The sequence below is a fragment of the Coffea arabica genome, chromosome 6e (genome assembly GCF_036785885.1).
Source record: "Coffea arabica cultivar ET-39 chromosome 6e, Coffea Arabica ET-39 HiFi, whole genome shotgun sequence".
In the NCBI taxonomy this organism is placed as follows: Eukaryota; Viridiplantae; Streptophyta; class Magnoliopsida; order Gentianales; family Rubiaceae; genus Coffea; species Coffea arabica.
In genome coordinates, this window is record NC_092321.1 from 41,889,369 (window position 1) to 41,912,686 (window position 23,318).

Consider the following 23,318-nt stretch of genomic DNA (forward strand, 5'->3'; position numbering starts at 1 on the left):
CTCACTATAACGAGGACTCCACGGAGCTGTGCGATCGGATGGCCGAAGGCATCCGAGCCGGGAGGAACCTGGCCGAGGTTCAAGACGAGTTCAACAAATGGCTGTCTGAACTGGACGAAGCGTTCGAGGAGGAAAGAGGAGAAGAAGCCGATGTAGGCCTCGGCGAAGGGACGGGTGAAGTGTTTGGAGGGAACATCGGCGAAGAGCATGGAGAAGAGCTTCACCCCGGTGGAGAGGAGGCCGGAGAGAAGGCTACCCAGGAGGGAGCCGAAAAGGGGAATGGAGCCGAGACAGGGGTCTAGGCTCGTGGGTCTTAAAGGGGTGGCCGAGGTGGAGAGCGCTTAGTAGCACTCCGACCTCGGCCTTGTATTTTTTGTAACGCTCCTTTGTTGAATGAAAGTTTATTTCTTTTCACCTCCGCACTTTAATTTCTTGCTTTGACTTCGTCTGTTTTGACTTCGTCCCTTGCTTGTCCCCCTTTATTTTTTAATAACGTGAAACCGATGTTGAAAAATAACGTAAGATCCGAAGTCATATCTTGATTAAAATTCAAGCACAATACATTTTGAGGTTCTCGGCGTGCCAAGACCTCGGCACCAGTGAGCCATCTCGGTAGCTCAGTTTACAATATCCCTTGAGGTCAGACTCCACAACTCGGTAAGGGCCTTCCCACTTCGGGCATAGTTTCCCTTGCGGTTCAGCTCGGCTGACTGAGTTTTTCCTCAGAACCAAGTCTCCAGGCTGGAATCGACGGTGCCTGACACGGGCATTGTAGTAGTGTGCCACTGTGCTCTTGTAGGAAGCTATCCGGGCTGAGGCGAGGTCCCTTCGCTCATCGACGAGGTCGAGATCCAACTGCCTTTCTTCGACGTTCACCTCGGCTGCATAGGCTGCGAGCCGAGGGCTGGGGGTAAGGATCTCGGCAGGGATGACAGCCTCGGCGCCGTATGTTAAAGAGAAGGGGGTCTCTTGCGTGGCCGACCTCGGCGTGGTCCGATAAGACCAAAGGACACTAGGGAGTTCTTCGACCCAAGATGTTCCAGCTTGGTGTAGTCGAGTCTTGAGGCCATGCAAGAGAGTTCGGTTGAAGTTTTCTGCTTGGCCGTTGGCCTGGGGGTGGCCTACCGAAGTGAAATGTTGTTTGATGCCAAGGTTTGTGCACCAAGTTTTAAAGGGGTTCTCGGCAAATTGCCTCCCATTATCCGAGATGATTACCTGTGGTATGCCGAAGCGGCAGACGATGCATTTCCAAAAGAATTTTTGAATTGCCAGTCCGGTGATGGTCCTCAGTGGCTCGGCTTCAACCCATTTGGTGAAGTAATCCACAGCGGTTACCAGGAAGGTATGACCCCCGACGGCTCTGGGGAAAGGACCTATGATGTCTGTCCCCCATTGCTCGAATGGCCAGGGTGAAGTGATGGGAACCATGAAGTTGGCGGGCTGGTGATACTCGGGCGCGTGGACTTGGCAGGAATGGCAGCCGAGAACGAGGTCCTGGGCGTCTTGTCGGACCGAGGGCCAGAAATATCCAAGAAGCAGAGCCTTCTTGGCTAGCATTCTGTGGCCGACGTGAGCTCCACACAAGCCCTCGTGGATCTCTTGGAGGACGTGGCGTCCTGTCTCGGGAGTGACACACCTCAGCCATGGGCCGAGGTAGGAACGTTTGTACAGCTCTCCATCGCGGAGAGCGTACCGAGCCGCCTTGCGTTGTATTTTTCTCGCCTCGGCTCGGTCTTCAGGGAGGACTCCTTGACCCAAGAAAAGGATGAACGAGGTCATCCATGATTCTTCAGAGTGCACGGGGCAGGCCACCTCTTCCACGTATCCTGGTTCACTCAGGACTTCCACTAAGACAGTTTTGTTGAGGTCAGAGAATGACGTAGAAGCCAGCCGGGATAAGGCGTCGGCTCGCTTATTCTGGGAACGGGGTATTCTTTGAATTTCGAAGGACTCGAAGTACGCGGTGAGTTGGTGTACTTTGGAGAGGTATCGTTGCATGGTCTCATCCTTGGCCTCATACTCACCAAGGACTTGGCGTACAACGAGTTGGGAGTCACTGCGGACGTGGATTTGATGGGCGCCGAGCCTGCGAGCCAGCTGGAGTCCAGCAATTAAGGCCTCGTACTCGGCTTCGTTATTGGTGGCTGGGAAGCCAAAGCGGAGGGCGTAAGAGCACACTTCTCCCTGAGGTCCTTCCAGGAGCAGTCCAGCCCCGCTGCCGTCCCCATTAGAGGATCCATCCACATACAATGTCCACAGGGATGGGGTGGACACCTCGGCAAAGGCGGAGGTGGACTCCGGACCTTCCGTGAAGGTGAGTTCGGCCAAGAAGTCGGCTAAGGCTTGAGCTTTTATGGCGGTGCGCGGCTCATACGACAGGTCGTACTCCCCTAACTCGACGGCCCATTTAGTGAGGCGCCCGGAGGCCTCGGGTCGAACCAGTATCTGTCGGAGAGGCTGGTCGGTCCTGACGGATATGGGATGAGCCAAGAAATAGGGCTTCAGCCGCCGAGCGGCGTGAACTAGCCCCAGCACCAGTTTTTCCACCTGAGTGTATCGGGTCTCCGGTCCGCGGAGAGCTCGGCTGACATAGTAGACGGGCACTTGGGTGCCCTCATCCCGGATAAGAACAGCGCTGACGGCCTCATCGGCTGCGGAGAGGTAGAGGTAGAGCTTCTCCTCGGGCCGAGGTGAAGCGAGAGTGGGTAGGTGATGGAGGTACTGCTTCAGTTTGTCGAAAGCAGCCTGGCACTCTTCCGTCCAGGCAAACTGATCAGCCTTCTTGAGCACCTTAAAGAAGGGCAGAGCTTTCTCAGCTGATTGGGACAGGAAGCGATTCAGCGCGGCCAGGCGTCCATTTAGCCGTTGGACTTCTCGGATGTTCCGAGGTGGAGACATGTCCTGAATGGCTTTCACCTTGTCGGGGTTGGCCTCGATTCCCCGGTGGGAAACCAGATACCCCAAGAATTTTCCCGAGGTGACGCCGAAGACGCACTTCTTGGGATTCAGCTTCATCCTCGAGTCTCGCAGGACACCAAAGACTTCCCTCACGTCTGACAGAAAGGATGAAGTGGCGAGGCTTTTAACGAGGATGTCATCCACATAGGCCTCCACATTGCGGCCGATCTGATTCTGGAAGAGTCGGTTGATCAGCCTTTGGTAGGTCGCCCCGGCGTTCTTTAGCCCGAAGGGCATGGTAGTGTAACAATAAGTACCTCGGTCGGTGTAGAACGCCGTTTTCTCTTGGTCCTCCTCACTCATTCCTATTTGATGATACCCTTTGAAGGCATCTAGGAAGCAGAGGATTTCATACCCCATCGCCGCGTCGACGAGGGCGTCTATCCTTGGCAGAGGATAGCAATCTTTGGGGCAGGCCTTGTTGAGGTCGGTGAAGTCGACACACATTCTCCATCCCCCGGTGTCCTTTTTTACCATGACTGGGTTGGACAGCCAGGTGGGATATTGGACCTCGTGGATCATCTTGGCCGGCAAGAGCTTGTCGACCTCATCCGATATGGCTTGGCTACGTTCGGGGCCGAAGTGCCTTCGTTTCTGTCGCACAGGTCGGGCCTGCGGGTCAACGTTGAGTTGGTGAGTCATGAGCTCGGGTGGCACTCCGACCACTTCATCCGCGGACCACGCGAAGACGTCTCGGTGGTCTTTGATCAGGGAGATCATTTCTTCTTTCAGGGGTGAGGGTAGTCCAGCCCCTACTTGGACCACTTGGTCAGGTTTCGCTTCATCCACTACCACCAGTTCCACCTCATCCCCGGGTTCCAGCCTGTTGGGCTCTTCTGCCTTCTGAGGGTCGATGCAGTCTATGGAGAGGACCGCTGGCCTCTTTTCTTCTGACCTCGGTGAGGGCCGGGGGGTGACTGCTGCTTGAATGGTGGCGAGGTAGCACTCCCGGGCGGCGCCCACATCGCTGCTTACCTCGGCCACCCCCGCAGATGTTGGGAATTTAAAGCTCAGGTGGTAGGTGGAGTATACGGCTCTCAAAGCATTGAGCGTGGGCCGGCCTATCAGCATATTGTAGGGGGAGTCTGCTTTGACCACCGCAAAACTGACAGGCACAGTTCGGCAGCGTGGATGACGCCCGATTGTTACCATCAGGGTCAACATGCCCTCCGGGTGGACGACGTGTCCCCCGAATCCCACGAGAGGAGTTCTGACAGGAGTGAGTTGCTCCCTGGTCAGCTTCAAACTTTCGAAAGTTCGGTAGTACAAGACGTCTACCGAGCTTCCGGGGTCTACGTAGACCTTTTTGACTACGTAGTTGTTGGTGAGGACTTCAATCACAAGAGCTTCATGATTGCTGGAGGCCGCAGGAACGGGGTCAGCGGGACCGTAGGTGATGACCTCGGACAGCCGAGAGCTCGGCTCGGCCACCTCCATCTCGGCCTGGCGGTATGTCCGCTTCCGGGAATTCTGGCTGTCTCCTCCCGTTGGTCCTCCCGCGATGGTGTTGATCACCCCGGCGATGTTGGGGCCGTAGCCCGGTGAGCCATCGCGTGGGGGCTGCTTGTCCTCCCTACGGTCTTCGGGACCTCGGCAATGCATGTTCGTGTCCCGTCGGTCGTCTCGGCGGGGGCCCCGGTTCTCCCGGTGGGAGACGCTTCGGTTGAAGCCTCCATCCTTGCGGACGAATTGCTTCAGGTATCCCTGCCGGATCAAATTTTCGATTTCCCGCTTCAGGTCATTGCAGTCTTCAGTCTCGTGCCCTACATCACGGTGGTAGGCACAGTAGAGGTTCGAGTTCCTCTTATCTCTCCTCCCCGGAATTTCGGGAGGGTTGCGGCCGAGGTGATTCTGCCTCATCACAGCCAAGACGTGGGTCCGGCTCGAATTGAGGGGCGTTAGCTCGGCGTCCGAGGTGGACGATCTGCCTTTCACGATCCGGTCGAAGACACTTCGGCGGTCTCGGGGTTGGTTTGAAGTGCCACTTGGGCCTGGTTCACCTCGGCCAGTGTCTTTCCTCCTCCGGGGATCTTGCCCCGTACGAAATGCTTGGGCTTCTCGCTTCATGCGATTTACATCTTCACTTCGGATTCCCTGGTCCACTCTTTCCCAGAGCTCCCGTAGTGTACGGGGGTATTGCCGATGGATTTCTGTGTTGAAGATCCCTGCCACTAACCCGTTGGTGAATGCAGCGATAGTTACCTGCTCGTTCTGGTCAGGTATCTGTACATTCTCCTCATTGAACCTTTGGGCGTATGAGCGAAGTGACTCGCCCTGACCCTGTTGCAGGTTCAAGAGGTAAGCTGAAGTCTTTGTTATTGGTCGAGACGACACAAAGCGGTGGATGAACCGGTCTATCAGCTCATCCAGGGAGGAAATGCTCCCCGGTTCTAAACTCCAGAACCACTTCCGGGCGGTCCCGTGCAGGAAGATGGGGAAAGCCCGACAGATCACGGCGTCGGGGACGCAGTAGAGTCGGAATGCGGAGATGAAGGCGCGGAGGTGATCCTCGGGGTCACCTCGGCCGTCATAGGTGTGCAAATTTGGAAGCTTAAAGTTTGGGGGTACCATTTCCCCATTGATGTCATCAGTGAAGGGCGGAGCCCTCATGTAATCAGAAGCTAGGCCTCCGGGACGCCGAGGTGGGTCCTCGGCTCGTTTTCCCAGTAGTCCCCGAGAAAACGCTCGGGAGATGGAGGCAATCTTGGAGGTTGCCTTGGATGAGGCTCGCCTGGAGGTGCTCCGAGATAGACGCCCATCTTCGGAGTCCTCGCCTGAGGGCACTTCAGGGGACTTCGTCGGTCTCCTCTTGGAAGACTCGGCTTTTTCTTTTCCCTGCCTCTTGAGGTACCTTCCTAGTTCCTCAAAGATGTTGGGGTTGTCCGTGACAAACTCGGCCATCTTGGCGATGGCCTCCTCATTGTTGGGCTGGGTCCTTTGGGACCCATGTTCCTCAGAGATACGATCTTGCTGGGCTCCGGATGTCTGCCCAGCCCCTGTTGAGGGAACTCTTCCGCTTCTGGAACGCGTGGATCTCATTTTAGCAGTAATCTCGTTCCCACAGACGGCGCAAATTGAAGAGGCGATTTTTGGCGGGTAGTTGGACCGACCTAAATCAGACCTCTCTGGGTTGAGGTGAGGTGTATCCTCGCGGCCGAAGTGGATGGCGGGGCTTCTCCCCTGGTATCACTCCGACGATTAAGTTAGTATGAGAACGAGAAAATGCTAGAGTATGAGCAAATGAACAGTGTGTCTTACTTGTTGGGAGTGTGTGGGGTATTTATAGAGTGAGAGTGGAGGGCAGGACGGAGGTCTTATGCCGGTGGGACCCATGTCCTGCCATTACGGCTCTGCTCCCTGCCAGATGGCCTGACTCTGACACTGTAGCCGCCCGGACATGGTGACGGGGAGTCCTTTGCAGTACCCATTAAGTGCAACAGTGCTTTTCAGATAAAGCACACTGATCCCGGGTGATGTCAGGTGTCCTGACATTATCAGCGTGCAGCTGAGGTGGATGTGCCGAGATCACCTACACAGTAGACTAGGGATCCGAGAAGAATTAAGAGATACCATAGAAAAATGCAAAAATAAGATTGAAGAAATAGGAACTATACTTGGGTGGCAGTTAGGTAAAAAAGTCTCAAGACTTCCCACTCATTAAACTCCCTCATGTATGTAGCATCGAGTGGAGGCATAGAACCATGAAGGACCTTCTTGGCTACCTCAGCATCATGGACCTCGGCATCTATCGTCAAATCCCACCATGGACAAAATTTTGAAGCCGCATAAGTGACCTCACTTTTAGGAAGTGGAGGGATAGATATTTTGACTTCACTCCAAAAAGAAGGGGGGATTTCGCTCCAATTGACTTCTGGGAAATCCTCCCCTTCCTTTCCTTTCTCTAGAAATCTCTCAACCTTGACCTCAACCACAACCTCGAGTCGAGTTTTGGGAGCCTCTTACCTTTACTTATTGGAGGACAAGTAGGAGGTTCAGCTTTTGATGCTGGATCATTTATTTTACAAGCTTGTGGTGCCAGTGCGATAGGAATAGAGCTCAATGCTCAACAACCTGGGGAAACACCTCCCACTAATCCTGTTTCCACCAAAGGTATGTTCATTTCTAGCTCAAGGGCTTCGGACACCTCAACTTCTCATCTCTTTCTTTTCATTGAAGGGTCATTCTCCTTGGCATTTAGATGAAATAAAAACTCACCACCTGGTGCCCCTTGCTCAGGTGGTGGATGGGGAGGATTTGTAGCAATGGGCAGTAGCAACCTATTACACCTCACTGCACTCTCTTTGGCTGCTGCCTCATTCAAGGATTTGACGCAAACTTTAACCAAATAAAAAACAAACTACATTGCAAAATCAAATGTCAAAATTAGGAGCCTCAACAATAAAGCTTGGGCTCTGAAATAAAATAAAAATAGGAGAATCAAGGTACACGTAATGCCATCGACCACAAAATCCACGTAGTCATCCCCAAGATCCACAACATTAAACTGGAGTTAGAGAGGCGAGATCATTGAAAATATTGCTCAATGGCTTCTTTATCTTCGCCAAGTCAAAATTAAAGATCATACATTGATAATTCAAAGCATTCAACATTCTTTGGGAAATAAATTGTGAATACTTCAATGTTACATATCTGTAACTTAAGAGAAATGTCACGAGTGCTATACCAAGAAGAGAGAGACAATATATGGAGGAAGGAACGAACCTTAATGCAGTATATTTCAAAACATGTTAAGCAACTATTTGTCAAATCACTAAAATATTCAATTTTTGTCTATGTATGCACTTCAATGGTTTACCAACCACTGCTACGTTCAAGTTTGTCATTAGCAATTGGTTCATGGAATCAGGTGGCTGTTGTAAAATTTTATCCCATTCATGCCTGAGATTAGTCAAATTATTGATTTAGCCAGTAGCCACATAGCATGCAAATCCATATTCCCAAGTTGCCTTCACGCTAGGTCTTTCTCAAATTAAGTAATACCAACAAAATGGAGTGCTCCATGATATTTCATCTCTAGAGCTTATCTAGTTGGTGTCAGCAATTTCATATTGCCTATGTCTTCATGAGAAATTGCTGTTGCTAAAGGGAGTTAAATGTGTTAAAGGACTCAAATTGTGCTAGCTCTTCTACTAATGGCCATCACTTTGCTACAACAATCTGATCTGTATCTTGGACCAATACTAGTAATGTAAATTTAAGAAGATGATCCTACTTGATTTCTGATTTGAAAGTGTTGTAAAATGGATGCTAAACTAACAAATTTTGGGAGTGCTGAACAATTGTATTTGTTGTTTACTTGGAATCTATCTCCTCTAGGCTGAAAACCAGTAAGTCATAGCAGTTAGTTTTTTTCTATTGTTCTAAAGTTATGCGATTGTTCAAGTAGAATGTGTCCTTGAAGGCATACTTTTTACACATTATTACAAAAGCCATATTAAAAGAACATAGATAGTCTCCTCTAATTAAAAGAACATGTACATTTACTCCGAAAGTGAACATTTCAGAACATTTCAGCACAAAGAAAACATAAAACAACACTGGAATAAAAAGCAAAGAAATGTAGGAAAAAGGGAAAAGCTAGAAATCAAACTTGTTACTAAAACAGCTCACAACTGAAACCAATCAAGTCTATGTCTTGGTTCTCTCAGGTGCTCGGAAGCCTTTCAACTCGCCACATTCCCCAACCAGCGACCCTCTAATTGAGATGACCCAAAAACTTTCCTTAGTTAATTTCTCAAATCTTTAATTAGCCCAATTAGGGCTTTTATCTAACCAATTAACAAAACAGAGGCCAAAATACAAAGACAAATTTGGGCATCCATTGTGGCAACTAAGTGATCGAGGTGCCTTTTAGATGCAAAATTCAATGCAAAAGCATGTGGAGTTGTGATGGTTAGAGATGAGAAAGTGTTAAGAGAAGAAGAAACAATGCTGATTTTGTTGGTACATAACTTTAGCAAAGAAGTTTTTCCGACTCTTCTGTTCGCTTCATTTACTTTCTTTCAATAATTGGATTATTTGAATTATATGGAAAATCCATATAAAACCACTATTCTACATTTAACTTGATCAATCCATTTAACTATGGTTCATATGGATTGATAATTGAATTTTGATCCAAATTGCTGCCTCTATTCCTAGCACATGTACAGATCTCTTATGTGTACAGGTAGCCGTTGCTACTATGTACAAGCTTTACTAGTCTCCATCAATAAAAATTACCAGTTTACCTCAAAAAAAAAAAAAAAAAAAAAAAGAAATGTAGTAGTGATCTACAAATGAAGATCCCTTCATTATTTGTATGAAAAGCCCGTCAGCGGCCAAATGCACACGCTCAATATCAACAAGCTCCTCGGCTTCATCCCCTTCTTACTTGTGTCATTCCCTTCTTATCTGCAAATCACACGGGGAATATGAATTTAGCCCTAAAAGTTCCCTCATCAGGATTCATATTTTTCAATTGAAAGCTGCCAATCGGCTGGCACAAAGTGAAATGTCCTCCAAAAACGCTTCCGCCAATCCCACCCTCAAACCCCCTATTTTCATGACCACCACCGACACACAAAGTAGCAATAAAGAACCCAGGCAAAGAAGTAAGAACATTCAGCTTAGGCTCCGCTCCACCTCCACCCTAAGGCAAGTTAAAAGGATCCCTGCAAATGATATGAATGCATAACTCGATAATAAAAGCCAAATGAACCAAATGCTAGACTTAGATATCACACCCAGATGAAGCAATAAAACATGGACCCAGTTCTCCAACAAATATAACTATAGTGCTTTGTTGGCCATGAAACAATCATGTTCACTTTCTTTAATACATTCCAATTACCAACCCAGTGGCATGTTCTCCAGTAGCTCCTAAAAGTATATCAAGTTCAAACAAATTGATCCCACATAACAGATTAGGGTCAGCAAATTTTAAAAGGCAATTTGGAAAAGCATTTAACTAAGAAAAATGGGAAAAATGAGGCTGTTCTATTAGTGTAACTATGACTACAAAGAGCTTCATAGGATAGAATCCATAGCCCAAGACACATTCATCGTATAGAGAATTATGCTCATGATTTGTTGATCATCCCCATTGAAGTACGTCATGCACACATCCAAATCATGCATCAAGTGAGCACTTTGCACATGAAAGGATATGTACATTGAGAGAGAAGAAGAAATTCAAATTAAAAAACAACATTACAGGCATTGAGGCTTAGAGTATCAATGTAATTTTAATTGGATATAGGCTCTTCAATGGATCAGGTGTTCTAACAAATAATTCACCAATCAATATATGCCCAGTCGAGCCAATCACAATTATAGGCAACAGGGAAAAGAGGAAATCAAAAGGAAATCGATCACCTCGGCAAAGTTGCCTTCCATGGGTACGGTTGTTCGTTCACACGAAGGAACTTTTAAACTTGTCAAAATAATCAATTGCCCACTCTAACCTAAGTAGTATTAGAGCTAAAATATGAAGAGTCTACCAACCTATATCTTAAGTCATTCTCAATGTGGGAAATGCCTAATGTAGATGGCAGAACATGCATCAAAAAAGAACTTAACACATGAAAAGATAAATAACTATCTTGAAAGAGGAGAAAATCAATAATTCAAATTAGAAAAATAACAATGTCGCAATCTGTAGGTATTGGAACCTAGAGTATCGATGTAATTAATTTGATGGAGGCTCCTAGTGGACAGGTGTTTAACAAAAAGTCACCAACCAACATAAGCGCAGCTGAGCCAATCACAATATAGGCAACAGATCAACAGGAAATCCAATCACTTTGGCAAAATTGCCTTCAATGGATGCAAGTGTTTTGTCCATACAAACTTGCTTACAAACTTTTCACAATAATCAATTGCACTCTTACCTAAATAGAGCGAGAACATGAAGAGTTAAACAACCTGTATCTTAAGTCATTCTCAGTGTAAGTAATAGAATCAAGAAAAGGCTTCACCTGGGCAAAGTACACACCTCAGCTTACCACCCCCACCATCCTACAAGCAAAATAGAACGGATAGTCCAATTAAATTTTCTGTAATGGATTACATATGATCTAAGCAGCAATTATATCTTGAAAAGGCATATTCTTTTTGCCACAAAATTGAAATTGCTATCCAATCTTGCAAGTCTGGCTACTAGTAGCTAGGTAAAAGGTTTAGCATTTTCCAAGTAATCTACAAAAATTTCACAACCTTGATTGTAGACTGCCTTTTAGCATTCCCAGTCATATGCTTGTACCTATGTCGCCATGGCTTATTGCACATGTTGAAGGTCAAAACCATATACATCCTGTTGCAAAGAAGTCTAATTTTCAAATGACCTGAACATTCAATTCCAAAGATTTCTAACGTCATAGCTCTTGAAGTATTTACTCTGGGTTAATATACTACATTCAGTTCAAGTGACAATGGAAGATTGTTCACATATAGCACCAAATCCCAAAAATTATCAGGGCTAAACTAGTATTTGGATAGATGTATTTTAACTGACCAGGATAGCATAAAGAGTTACATCCCCTATCAGAGTAACTATGACAAAAGCTTCATGTGGAAGTTAATCCATAGCTCATTCAAAGTGATCATCATTTAGGGGAAAAAGAATTTAAGAAATAATAGATATAATTGTGCCTGATGCCAACAGTTGTATCAACACCAACCTCATGAATCCAATAAGTGTTAAGAACCCTGAGACCACGCAGTTTCCAACCAGCCTGCTCCTCTACCACTGAGCACTTGCTGTGCTGAAATTTCAGCAACACCCTAGTTTATGGGTTCTCCATACACAATGCCCTCAGGAACACGCCCTTTTCTTCCACCACGTCTCACCCAAACACAGTAGATCACATAACCCTGAAAAGAAAACAATCATGTACCATGCATTAGAACTACAGGTGAGCATTATTTGGAGAAAGTAAAACAAAATAAATCTTATCAAGCAACTGACAATGGGAATCATATGTCCATCAACGCTACATCCCTAGCTCAAATGACAAGTAATTCATGTTTAATGGTTAGTTGCAGCCAATGCCCGTAAAAAAAAAGAGTAAAAAGAAACCACAAAATTTCAAAAAAAGTAAGTAGTTCGGTAAGCAGATATGTCAACTAGAGAGACCCCTCCAGCAGAAGGAATCCCAAAAACAATAACCGGCCAGTTAACTTATATTCATTCATATAGCTACAGCCACTTCAGCAATTCAAGATGGAGGTACTTCAAAATTTCACCCTTTCCTTGGTACATATAGCTTTAACTTCTTACTCATAAATTGATGAATTCCAACATTACTAATCAAAAGCATAAAACAAATAAAAGCAAGTCCAGACAAGAAATGCTAAGAAACAAGATAAATTACTGATAACACAAATTGCAAATGAAATAGACAAATTATTCTCAAAACAGGGTTCTCTCCAGGAGGTAAAGTGAGTCTTCAAGTTCTATGTGGACATACATGAAGCTAAAATGGATTGCAAACCCAATAAGTTTACAGCCTAATAGAAACTTTTAATTGGCTTGCTTAGCAGAAAAATTGTTACCCCGTAAAACACTACTAGCTGGATATAATATATTCAGAAAAGAGCTATAATCAAAATATTCTAGCTGTAACTGAACAAATCGTGCGAAAATAGACCATAAAACAAAATACTCAAATAACATTAATCACATTTTCTGGATATTTACAGTCAAACTAGGAGGCATAAACGTGAAAATACATTCTGGGTATGCCCATGTCAGAACATGCATTGGTACAGTAAACACTGGTTTGATCTATTCATGTTTTTGCTATCAGAAATTAAGCCAGCTGTGTCCGCATTTTAGAAAAAAAAATTGATGATTTAATAGACAATAGGGAGACAAACAACATATGAACAAATTTAAAGGAAGTTTTCTGCAAAGCAGATATGTACTGCAACCAACCGAATTCCAATTTTTTCTGTCCAAGTCAAATTTACAATAAACTATTTTTTCCCTAAAGAAACATTGACAAATTTCCTCAAACCTACTTAAAGGCAAAGGGATTATAAGCTGTCAATAATAAAGACAATTTAAACAACTTGGCAGTACAGTTAAAAAAGCCAAGAGAAGCTAGATTACCATAATCAGCTTCAGAACTGACCATCCATGACCTGTTAGCTTTGAGATTATTCTTCAGGTAGGTAAAGAAGCTCTCATTGAACCTACTTAGACATCACGTCTCCCTTTTCCACCAGCAATTTCAAAACTCCCTAATTGACTTGTCCAAATTATATGCACACCACCACCAAGTGCAGCCATATGCTCAAGCACTGCTTGTAGAAAAGAGGCAGCAGGTCAAGATATGGACATCATAATCTCTAAGCTGAAACCTGATTTTATATAACAAATCAGCACACTAGTCAACCACAAAAAGATGACAAATCAAAATCTATAATCAGAATCATGAATATGGCTATGTTGAAAACTGCTAGAGTTTACCTCTTGGCCATCAGGTCCAACTTCTTTAACTTCACAGGGGAATTGGGAACTAAATCTAGATAATTAACAAGTAACCTGAATGCATACAACACCGATTAGTGACATCCAAATATTACATTCGCTAACATAATATAAAACAATACATATCCTTCAGAATGAAATCCAAATTTTACGTTAAAAGCATGACCATATTTATTTTCTATATAAAGGCCAGCCGACACAGTTCTGTAGATTGCGTCATAAATAATTTGCATCAGAAAACAGAATAATCTAATGAAGAGTGAGAAAGTATTAGTATGAAGCATTAATCTTACAATGAACAAGAAAACATAGGGTAGGAAGACTGTTGCTGCTGCGGCGGTCGTTGATTCTCTGAAACTGAAATTCCTAAAAACCCTAGAGATATATACAGAAAACTGTGAAGCTATATCGATCTGTTGAAGGTAGGGCATTTTGGCAACTAAAAGCAAATCTGTGGGCAGATAAAAGAGCCACAGATTTTGCAGTCCTGGAGAGTGAATTCAATGCCGGGCATTGGAATATATTTCGATTTTGTTGTTCTTTCTGCGGGAAATGGAGAAGAATTACCCAAAAATTTTCTAAAATTTAAGGAAGAATCGGGGAAACTTCCGCTTTGCAGTTGATCGGAGAAGAGAGAGGGGATTGACAACCTCTTTTTAGAGGAGAGGGTATAAGTGGGCTGGAATTGCGGCGTGGAGGCATTTGAAAGAATTTTTTGTTGGAATTCTGCCTAGCTGTGGCTGCTATTTATGGTTGCAAGGTAGACGAAGGAGAAAAGGAGGAGCGGCGGATTTGTAAAGTGCGTTTTGTGCGTTTAACCTAATTGAGGAAAGGAGTCCGCGCAAAAGTGGACTGAAACTCGCGTGAAGCGCCAACCGCAAGAGGCTAGGATGGCCACGGTTCTAGTCCGATTTGAAAAACTACTAGTTCCGGTTCTTCTCATAGGTGGAAATTGAACCGACCTTACAGGGACGGTTATAGAAACCTTCAATTACAATATCTATTTCTTCCATTTTTCTGTTCTTTAATTATATTTAAATATTTTTTATTATAAAATTAATTATATTTAAATATAATTAAATATTTGTTATAATTAAGAGATAATTTTATAAACCTCCCTTGAGGTTTTTTCTAATCACACCTAACACCCCTCAAGTCTCTAAAATCACACTTAACACTCTTTGAATGATAAACTTTGAAACATGTCAGCCCTTTTATGTAAAATATTATTAAAAACATATTTAGTAGAGGCACTATAGTATTCTTCCAATTTTGACCTTTTGTAAGTTGATTTTGGAATTTTAGAAGATGAAAATAAAAACAAATAGGGCTGCAATATTTACATAGAAATTGAAGGAGTGTAAGTACAATAACTACTAAATTATATTATTTTTATTTATTCATGTGACCGTTATAAGATTTGTGCCAAAGTTTTAGATATAAAGGAAATAAAATTTTTTGAATACTATTTGTTAACCAATTTTTCAAAAATTTTGTTTTTGATAATTGAACACACCTATTTTGTGACGCCCCCACTTCTTCCAAGGGCGAACCCAAGGGTATCCGTGGAACGCTTGCCCAACTCTCGCCAGGACTCGAGACAAATCGATTCAACCTTAACAATATATAACAATTTATACTAGTCTAATAAGGAAAAGTCACTTCCATAATCGAACATCCAAGTCTTGCACCACGAGTTCAAAATACATCAGTTACCCAATTCTTACATTAGGATCCAAAAGATACATCAATTCCCAAATATATACAACAGCCAAAATGTTTAGTCGATTACATTTTAAACCCTAATACAAAAGTACATCCAAAGAGTTCCACCGATTTTCACTCCATCCATTCCTGTTAAGGAAAACAAATCTACGGGATGAGCAATTGCTCATGAGGCCAAGAAAACACACATGCAAGCACGTTGTCCAAGTAACAATCCCAATATTCAACTAGAACAATAATATTCAAGTAAATTACAATTCGAGCGAGAAAAGTAAACAGAAACAATTCAAGGATATAGGAGCTCTCAGGAGCTATTTTCCACTTGCTTCGCCACGGCTCGATCCGATACCCTCTCGTGATAACACTCCGTCATCCGGGTGGGTATTATATTCGTTGAAACTTCACTTATTACTTTTTCCGGCCAACAATCCACCCTCTCGGATCCGTAACCAAACACGCACGAAAAAGGCGATACTCGTCGAGTATGCCGAACGAGATCTCAAGAGATCAAGTTTTGATTTTTAGAACACGCACGAAAATGGCGATACTCCAAGAGTATGCCGAACAAGATTTCAAAAGATCAAGTTGTGTTTTGTTATTCTCTTGGTTTATCAAACTTCTCGATCAAACCCATGCCGGCTCGAGTTGTAAGATTGGCTAAGAGAATTGGGCGTCCCCATAAGTCGAGGAGATTCACTCCACCCGACAACACGACACACACGACATGCACGACACGCACGATAACATGATATGCACACGAAAACGAGTATATTTTAGTCGACGAGATTCACTCAAATCGACTTTGAAAACCAAGTTATTGCAAGTAAAGTTCGAGTAAAGGAGAGCGAGTGCGATAAAGTACACACTCGTCTTATCAAATGATATTCACGTATAAAAGCAGGTAAATAAAGGAAACACGATAAGTCATGCACTTGACACTCACCAATTCAAAAGTAATTGAGCGAGTAAAGTCTTTAGTTGTCCCCTCCGGGATTCTCTTCAAGACTCGTTTGAGTACCTGAAGCAATTAATAAGTATTTTCCACTCATAATCACGCATTAATCAAGAAAGGAGTTACACTCATCTAGACTAGTCAATACCTCAAACCGAGAATCTTAGCCACTCAAAATAAAGGTTCAAAAGTGAGGTTTTATTAACATAAGAAAAACTGATTTCCTTCATGAAATCGAGTTTAAAGCGACCAATTATCATCAAGAAAGAATAACAAGTTCTCAAAATTTCATTTTCTAAGAAATCGGCAAATTTCAGCTTTGCGCGTCAAACTTAGAAAAATTAGATCTTGCACTCAGTAGGTCCAAAATTGGAAAATTTGGTACCGTTGAAAATTAAATCTGAAGTACTAAGAAGAAACTTTTCCATGATTCAAATTGGAAGACATTCGAATTTTGGTTTCAAGTTGCTGTTTTGGAATACCAAGACAGATTTGGGTTGATTTTCGGCAAAGTTTGGAAATTCGGTATAATTCACACAATGCGAAATAGCTCTGAAATTCGGAACTTAATTAGAGTTACATTCAGAGTTTACAACACAATAAGCGGAACAAAAATCGGGATTTTGAGCACCAAGATATGGCGGCTCAAAGTTGCTGAAAAATGAGACTGTTGGGCCAATTTTCCAGATTTAAATCGCTAACTTTGGAACGTTGGTTGAACATCAAAATGGACTCAAAATGGCACCAAGTTTGGTAGTATCATCCTACCATATAAGGGCTATTCCTCTACCAAATTTCATAGGAAAATTCATTCGGAAAGTTGGTTAACAAAACCTTCAAAGTTTCTAAATCTCCAAGGCAAAGCTGCCTTGCACTCTAGTTTTCTTTTTCTCAAACCTTTGGCCAATAAAATGCCTAAAACATGTCTCATTTATGATAACCAGATCTAATAAGGTTCCAAAATACATTTGGTAGGTGATTTACACCGAGAATTTCGAATAGAAAGTCTCAAATCAAGATTGGTTACAAATCTGTCCAACATGAGGGTTTCTCCCACAAAGTCAGTTTCAAAATCTGGTCATAAATCACTCAATTCAACTCGGAATTGAGCGTGGTTGGTGGTGTTGAAAACTAGATTCATTATGCTAAAATTTCTTAGAAGAAATTGTTTACAAAATCTATCCACAACCAGCTCATATGTGAGCATCAATTCGCTGCTCAAAACAGAGCTCCCAGTGTAGACGTGAAACAGGACAGTCATGTTCAAATGATTGGTATGGACGACTCAGGTGGAACAAGAACGTGCATTTTATACCGTTAGAAATCTGGGAATGTCTAGTTTCCAGTGCCACAAACGGCACTGGATTTTGACATCGGGGCAAAAGTTATAGCCAAAACAAGAACACTGCCAGAGCAGTTACGAGAAAAATTTCTAGTTTTGCTGATTTTCGAAAACACAACATTTGGCCAACCAAATCATGTTATTTTTCAATGAAACTTTCTACACCATTCATATAAACATGTATACATCACAAACAAGTCATTAGAACCTCAAAATTTTGCACCAAAGTGCACGAACATGGCAGGGGTAAAATGGTCACTTTTGTTCATTGCACCTTCCTTGAATTTCTACCAACAACCCAACATTATTCCACTAATTTAAGCACTAAACCAACATTAAGAGCATCATCATTCATCAAATCAGTCCATCCAATCCAAGTGGGAGTTCATAGAGCCCACACAACAATTTTTGCAACATAAACAAGCTACCCACATGCATGCATGAGCTTATATGTGCACTACTACTTCCATAAATCAAGATTTTCAAGGTTGATCGTCCATTACCTTTCTTGATGAGCAAAACAGAAATTTTCGGCCCTCCTTAGCCCAAGAAAATCGTAGAAAGCAGCCCACTTTTGTAGCTTAAGATGGTCACCAAGTGTTTAGCTAGGTATGGTTACAATTTGAGGTGAAATGGGGTGATGATTTTGTGAAGAAATGAAGAAGAAAAATTGAAGAGCTCCTTGGTGTTTTCCTCCTCTTGATGGCTGGCCAAATGAGAGAGAAAAGTGAGGGAGTGTTTGATCAAAGGAAGCTTCCAAGAGAAACTTTAATGTGTGACCCAAGTTCACCCAAAAGTCAACTCTCCTTCGCGCGCTCACGCCCGCGTTTTGTGCTCGATTCCTCTCGAATTTATTTCACTAGTACACTAAACCTCTAATGCACTTATATTCATATTAATATTATTCAATCTTAATTGTCCCAAAATAAGGGTCTAAAGTCCCTCAATTAAATCGCGCGTGTAAAAACGCGTACTTCCGATTTTTGCGCGATAAAGCGAAATCTCCAAGAAATTCTTATAACGATAGCTTCACTAATTAATACTCGAATACTTAAGTATAAAATTACCTATTTTAAGACTAATGTACAAGTCTCCAATTTTTTAAACTTATAGTATTCTCAAAACGGTTATTGCTTCCAACCGCGCATTCGCTATTCTCACTTAACGAGCTTTCAAAAATTAAATTCTGAAACGAATCACTTTAAAAATATAATTAAGTTATAGACCCATGCAATTAGGTCTAAAGAGCTTAGAAAATAATATTCGGAGTAAACAGGCAATTAAATAATTAAATGAACTAGAATTAGGAGTTTAAAATAGATAAATTTTTGTGGGTCTTCACATCCTTCCCTCCTTAAAAGAATTCCGTCCCCGAAATTCACACTTAGGATAATATCATTTCCCCTTAATAGTCACGCTTATCAAAATTTTCGAACTCAATCGTCCAAAACCATTTACTAGCATTCGATTTTCAAATTTAACAATTTTGGAAATGGCCTGGTTTCTTTTGTCCCAAACGACCAATCAAATTTTTTGTCCAAATCAAGTCAATCATAATATACAAGATAAAATCGAGGGTTTTAAATGTTTTTTTTTTTCATGATCCGAAACTAAATTTTCTTAGTAAGAAACTTCAGATAATGTGTTTTGCAACCATCATCAATACATATTGCAAATTCCTCAAATTCGTTTAAGAAGATTAATCATGCAACTCAATGCATGGCATTAAAACACATTTATAATAAAATAATATATACATGGAGGATATTTCAAAAATTCTCTCGAAGTTTCGAGTTAAGAGTTGCGTTTGAGTAAGCGTATATTCTAGAAAACACTTTTAAGAAATATGAGTAAACATGCAAGTTCATATATGCATAAACTTCGATCCAATACTTTTATCACTCTTCACCTCTAATTCGAGAGCTAATTCTAATGTTGCATAAATCTCGGTCATTTTACTCTCCAATTCACAACAAATTTTCATTCTTAGTCCTAATAAAAGATTCGAAATTAAGCTCTGCCTCATTTTCGATTCTCACGCGGGTTTAAGATGTATATACAAGTTACAAATACATTTAGAATTAAAATATGATTCTTTGAATATATCAAAGGTCATAGTACAAGTCAAGAGATCACAAACAAGTCAAGTATGTCAAATATAGGACATAGACAACTAAGTGCCACAAAAACAAAATTACATGCAGGCAATTACAAAAGACCTCACGGTGTGCACCACCCTTACTATCATAGGCAGAATCAAAAGGAGAAAAATCATAAACCTAGTTAGGGTAAAACTAGAAAAATTCACGATACCAAACCACATCATTCAAATAATTATAACTTCCAAATTCCTTCCAAAACCTAAGCCACTTTCTAAATTCTTAGTCTAAAACTTCCAACGAATACGAGTTTTCCTTACTAAATTCAAGATGAAAATCCTTATACAGGCTAGGGTAATGAGGCAAACCAAAAGAAATGCAAAAGTGTCTCATTTCAAGCTCAACTACATTCCACTTCTCTCTGGTCAATATTGTCCCACACTCGGTTAAAATATTTTTCATCCGATGTCTCACTTCTCTTACTACACGAACTAGGCGTCCGTTGACCTCTTGCACTTGCTCTCGCAAAACATTAGTCCGTTCTTATTTCCCATAATGGAGATCTCAAGTCCAATACAAGAATCCTCCGTGCTTTGACCTTTGCCATCAGAACTTATCTCACAACTACTTATGATTTCTATTCACATTATAATACACGAGACTATATCCCTTCCGAAGTCACAAGTATTTCTTCAGGAAAAGTATTTAGTACTCAAGTACAAGAATCCAAAACTAAGAGAATTTACAACTCAGGCCGTACGCTCCCAAGTGCAAATCAATAAAGTTTAAGATCCCTACCTGACGTATATATCTATCTACCTCAAGTAGCATGATAAAGGTGTTACGCTTACCACTTTCGTAGTTCACAACTTACGCACAAGAAGAGCACTTAGTCCTCTATATATATTCACATAATTGGAATCATATCACCACTTGGCCCAAGCTCACTCCGCGTAGAGACCACGCGAAACTGCTCTGATTTTTATCCCTACAAGCAATCGCTTAACTTTCAAACCAGTCCCACAGTCCAGCATCTTAAACTTTTAGCCTAAGATACACTACAAAGATCTAAAGCTTAAGCTCTGATACCAACTGTGACGCCCCCACTTCTCCCAAGGGCAAACCCAAGGGTATCCGCGGAACGCCTGCCCAACTCTCGCCAAGACTCGAGACAAATCGATTCAAGTTTAACAATATATAACAATTTATACTAGTCTAATAAGGAAAAGTCACTTCCATAACCGAATATCCAAGTCTTGCACCACGAGTTCAAAATACATCAGTTACCCAATTCTTACATCAGGATCCAAAAGATACGTCAATTCCCAAATATATACAATAGCCAAAATGTCTAGTCGATTACATTTGAAACCTTAATGCAAAAGTACATCCAAAGGGTTCCACCGAGTTTCACTCCATCCATTCTTGTTAAGGAAAACAAATTTACGGGGTGAGCAATTGCTCGTGAGGCCAAGAAAACACACATGCAAGCACATTGTCAAAGTAACAATCCCAATATTCAACTAGAATAATAATATTCAAGTAAATTACAATTCGAGCGAGAAAAGTAAACAGAAACAATTCAAGAATATAGGAACTCTCAGGAGCTATTTTCCACTTGCTTCGCCACAGCTCGATCCGATACTCTCTCGTGATGACACTCCGTCATCCGGGTGGGTATTATATTCGTTGAAACTTCACTTATTACTTCCTCCGACCAATATTCCACCCTCTCGGATCTGTAACCTAACACGCACGAAAAAGGCGATACTCGTCGAGTATGCCGAACGAGATCTCAAGAGATCAAGTTTTGATTTTTAGAACACGCACGAAAAGGGCGATACTCCACGAGTATGCCGAACAAGATCTCAAAAGATCAAGTTGTATTTTGTTATTCTCTTGGTTCATCAAACTTCTCGACCAAGCCCATGCCGGCTCGAGTTGCAAGATTGGCTAAGAGAATTGGGCATCCCCATAAGTCGAGGAGATTCACTCCACCCGACAACACGATACGCACGACACGCACGATAACATGATATGCACACGAAAACGAGTATATTTTAGTCGACGAGATTCACTCAAATCGACTTTGAAAACCAAGTTATTGCAAGTAAAGTTCGAGTAAAGGAGAGCGAGTGCGATAAAGTACACACTCGTCTTATCAAATGATATTCACGTATAAAAGCAGGTAAATAAAGGAAACACGATAAGTCATGCACTTGACACTCACCAATTCAAAAGTAATTGAGCGAGTAAAGTCTTTAGTTGTCCCCTCCGGGATTCTCTTCAAGACTCGTTTGAGTACCTGAAGCAATTAATAAGTATTTTCCACTCATAATCACGCATTAATCAAGAAAGGAGTTACACTCATCTAGACTAGTCAATACCTCAAACCGAGAACCTTAGCCACTCAAAATAAAGGTTCAAAAGTGAGGTTTTATTAACATAAGAAAAACTGATTTACTTCATGAAATCGAGTTTAAAGTGACCAATTATCATCAAGAAAGAATAACAAGTTCTCAAAATTTGGTACCGTTGAAAATTAAATCTGAAGTACTAAAAGTTTCTAGAATTCCATGATTCAAATTGGAAGACATTCGAATTTTGGTTTCAAGTTGCTGTTTTGGAATACCAAGACAGATTTGGGTTGATTTTCGGCAAAGTTTGAAAATTCGGTATAATTCACACAATGTGAAATAACCTCTGAAATTCGGAACTTAATTAGATTTACATTCAGAGTTTACAACACAACAAGCGGAACAAAAATCGGGATTTTGAGCACCAAGATATGGCGGCTCAAAGTTGTTGAAAAATGAGACCGTTGGGCCAATTTTCCAGATTTAAATCGCTAACTTTGGAACGTTTGTTGAACATCGAAATGGACTCAGAATGGTACCAAGTTTGGTAGTATCATCCTACCATATAAGGGCTATTTCTCTACCAAATTTCATAGGAAAATTCATTCGGAAAGTTGGTTAACAAAACCTTCAAAGTTTCTAAATCTCCAAGGCAAAGCTGCCTTGCACCTCTAGTTTTCTTTTTCTCAAACCTTTGGCCAATAAAATATCTAAAACATGTCTCATTTATGATAACCAGATCTAATAAGGTTCCAAAATACATTTGGTAGGTGATTTACACCGAGAATTTCGAATAGAAAGTCTCAAATCAAGATTGGTTACAAATCTGTCCAACATGAGGGTTTCTCCCACAAAGTCAGTTTCAAAATCTGGTCATAAATCACTCAATTCAACTCGGAATTGAGCGTGGTTGGTGGTGTTGAAAACTAGATTCATTATGCTAAAATTTCTTAGAAGAAATTGTTTACAAAATCTATCCACAACCAGCTCATATGTGAGCATCAATTCGCTGCTCAAAACAGAGCTCCCAGTGTAGACGTGAAACAGGACAGTCATGTTCAAATGATTGGTATGGACGACTCAGGTGGAACAAGAACGTACATTTTATACCGTTAGAAATCTGGGAATGTCTAGTTTCCAGTGCCACAAACGGCACTCGATTTTGACATCGGGGCAAAAGTTATAGCCAAAACAAGAACACTGCCAGAGCAGTTACGAGAAAAATTTCCAGTTTTGCTGATTTTCGAAAACACAACATTTGGCCAACCAAATCATATTATTTTTCAATGAAACTTTCTACACCATTCATATAACATGTATACATCACAAACAAGTCATTAGTACCTCAAAATTTCGCACCAAAGTGCACGAACATTGCAGGGGTAAAATG

General features: G+C 42.1%; 1 protein-coding gene, 1 long non-coding RNA gene and 1 other non-coding gene across 6 annotated transcripts; all 3 read right to left on the reverse strand.

Annotated features, from left to right (window-relative positions):
• Window positions 1-549: 549 nt before the first annotated feature.
• Window positions 550-6,386, reverse strand: LOC140009884 (uncharacterized). Its single transcript, XM_072056218.1, has 2 exons — window positions 6,288-6,386; window positions 550-6,138 (listed from the first exon to the last, which is right to left on the reverse strand). Exons 1-2 carry the CDS (start codon window positions 6,384-6,386, stop codon window positions 550-552), a joined length of 5,688 nt encoding a protein of 1,895 aa, XP_071912319.1.
• A 2,545-nt stretch (window positions 6,387-8,931) lies between these two features.
• On the reverse strand, window positions 8,932-14,403 carry LOC113701304 (uncharacterized). Of its 4 annotated transcripts, XR_003450890.2 has the most exons (7): window positions 13,747-14,403; window positions 13,433-13,507; window positions 13,073-13,323; window positions 11,640-11,832; window positions 11,176-11,272; window positions 10,938-10,977; window positions 8,932-9,840 (listed from the first exon to the last, which is right to left on the reverse strand). It is a non-coding gene; the product is annotated as an uncharacterized lncRNA (long non-coding RNA). The 4 variants fall into 4 exon arrangements; XR_003450888.2 differs by having other exon boundaries at window positions 8,932-10,977; window positions 13,073-13,263; XR_003450887.2 differs by having other exon boundaries at window positions 8,932-10,977; window positions 13,747-14,402.
• Window positions 12,052-12,166, reverse strand: LOC113719421 (small nucleolar RNA snoR109). The gene has a single exon (XR_003454885.1). It is a non-coding gene; the product is annotated as a small nucleolar RNA snoR109 (small nucleolar RNA).
• Window positions 14,404-23,318: the final 8,915 nt, after the last annotated feature.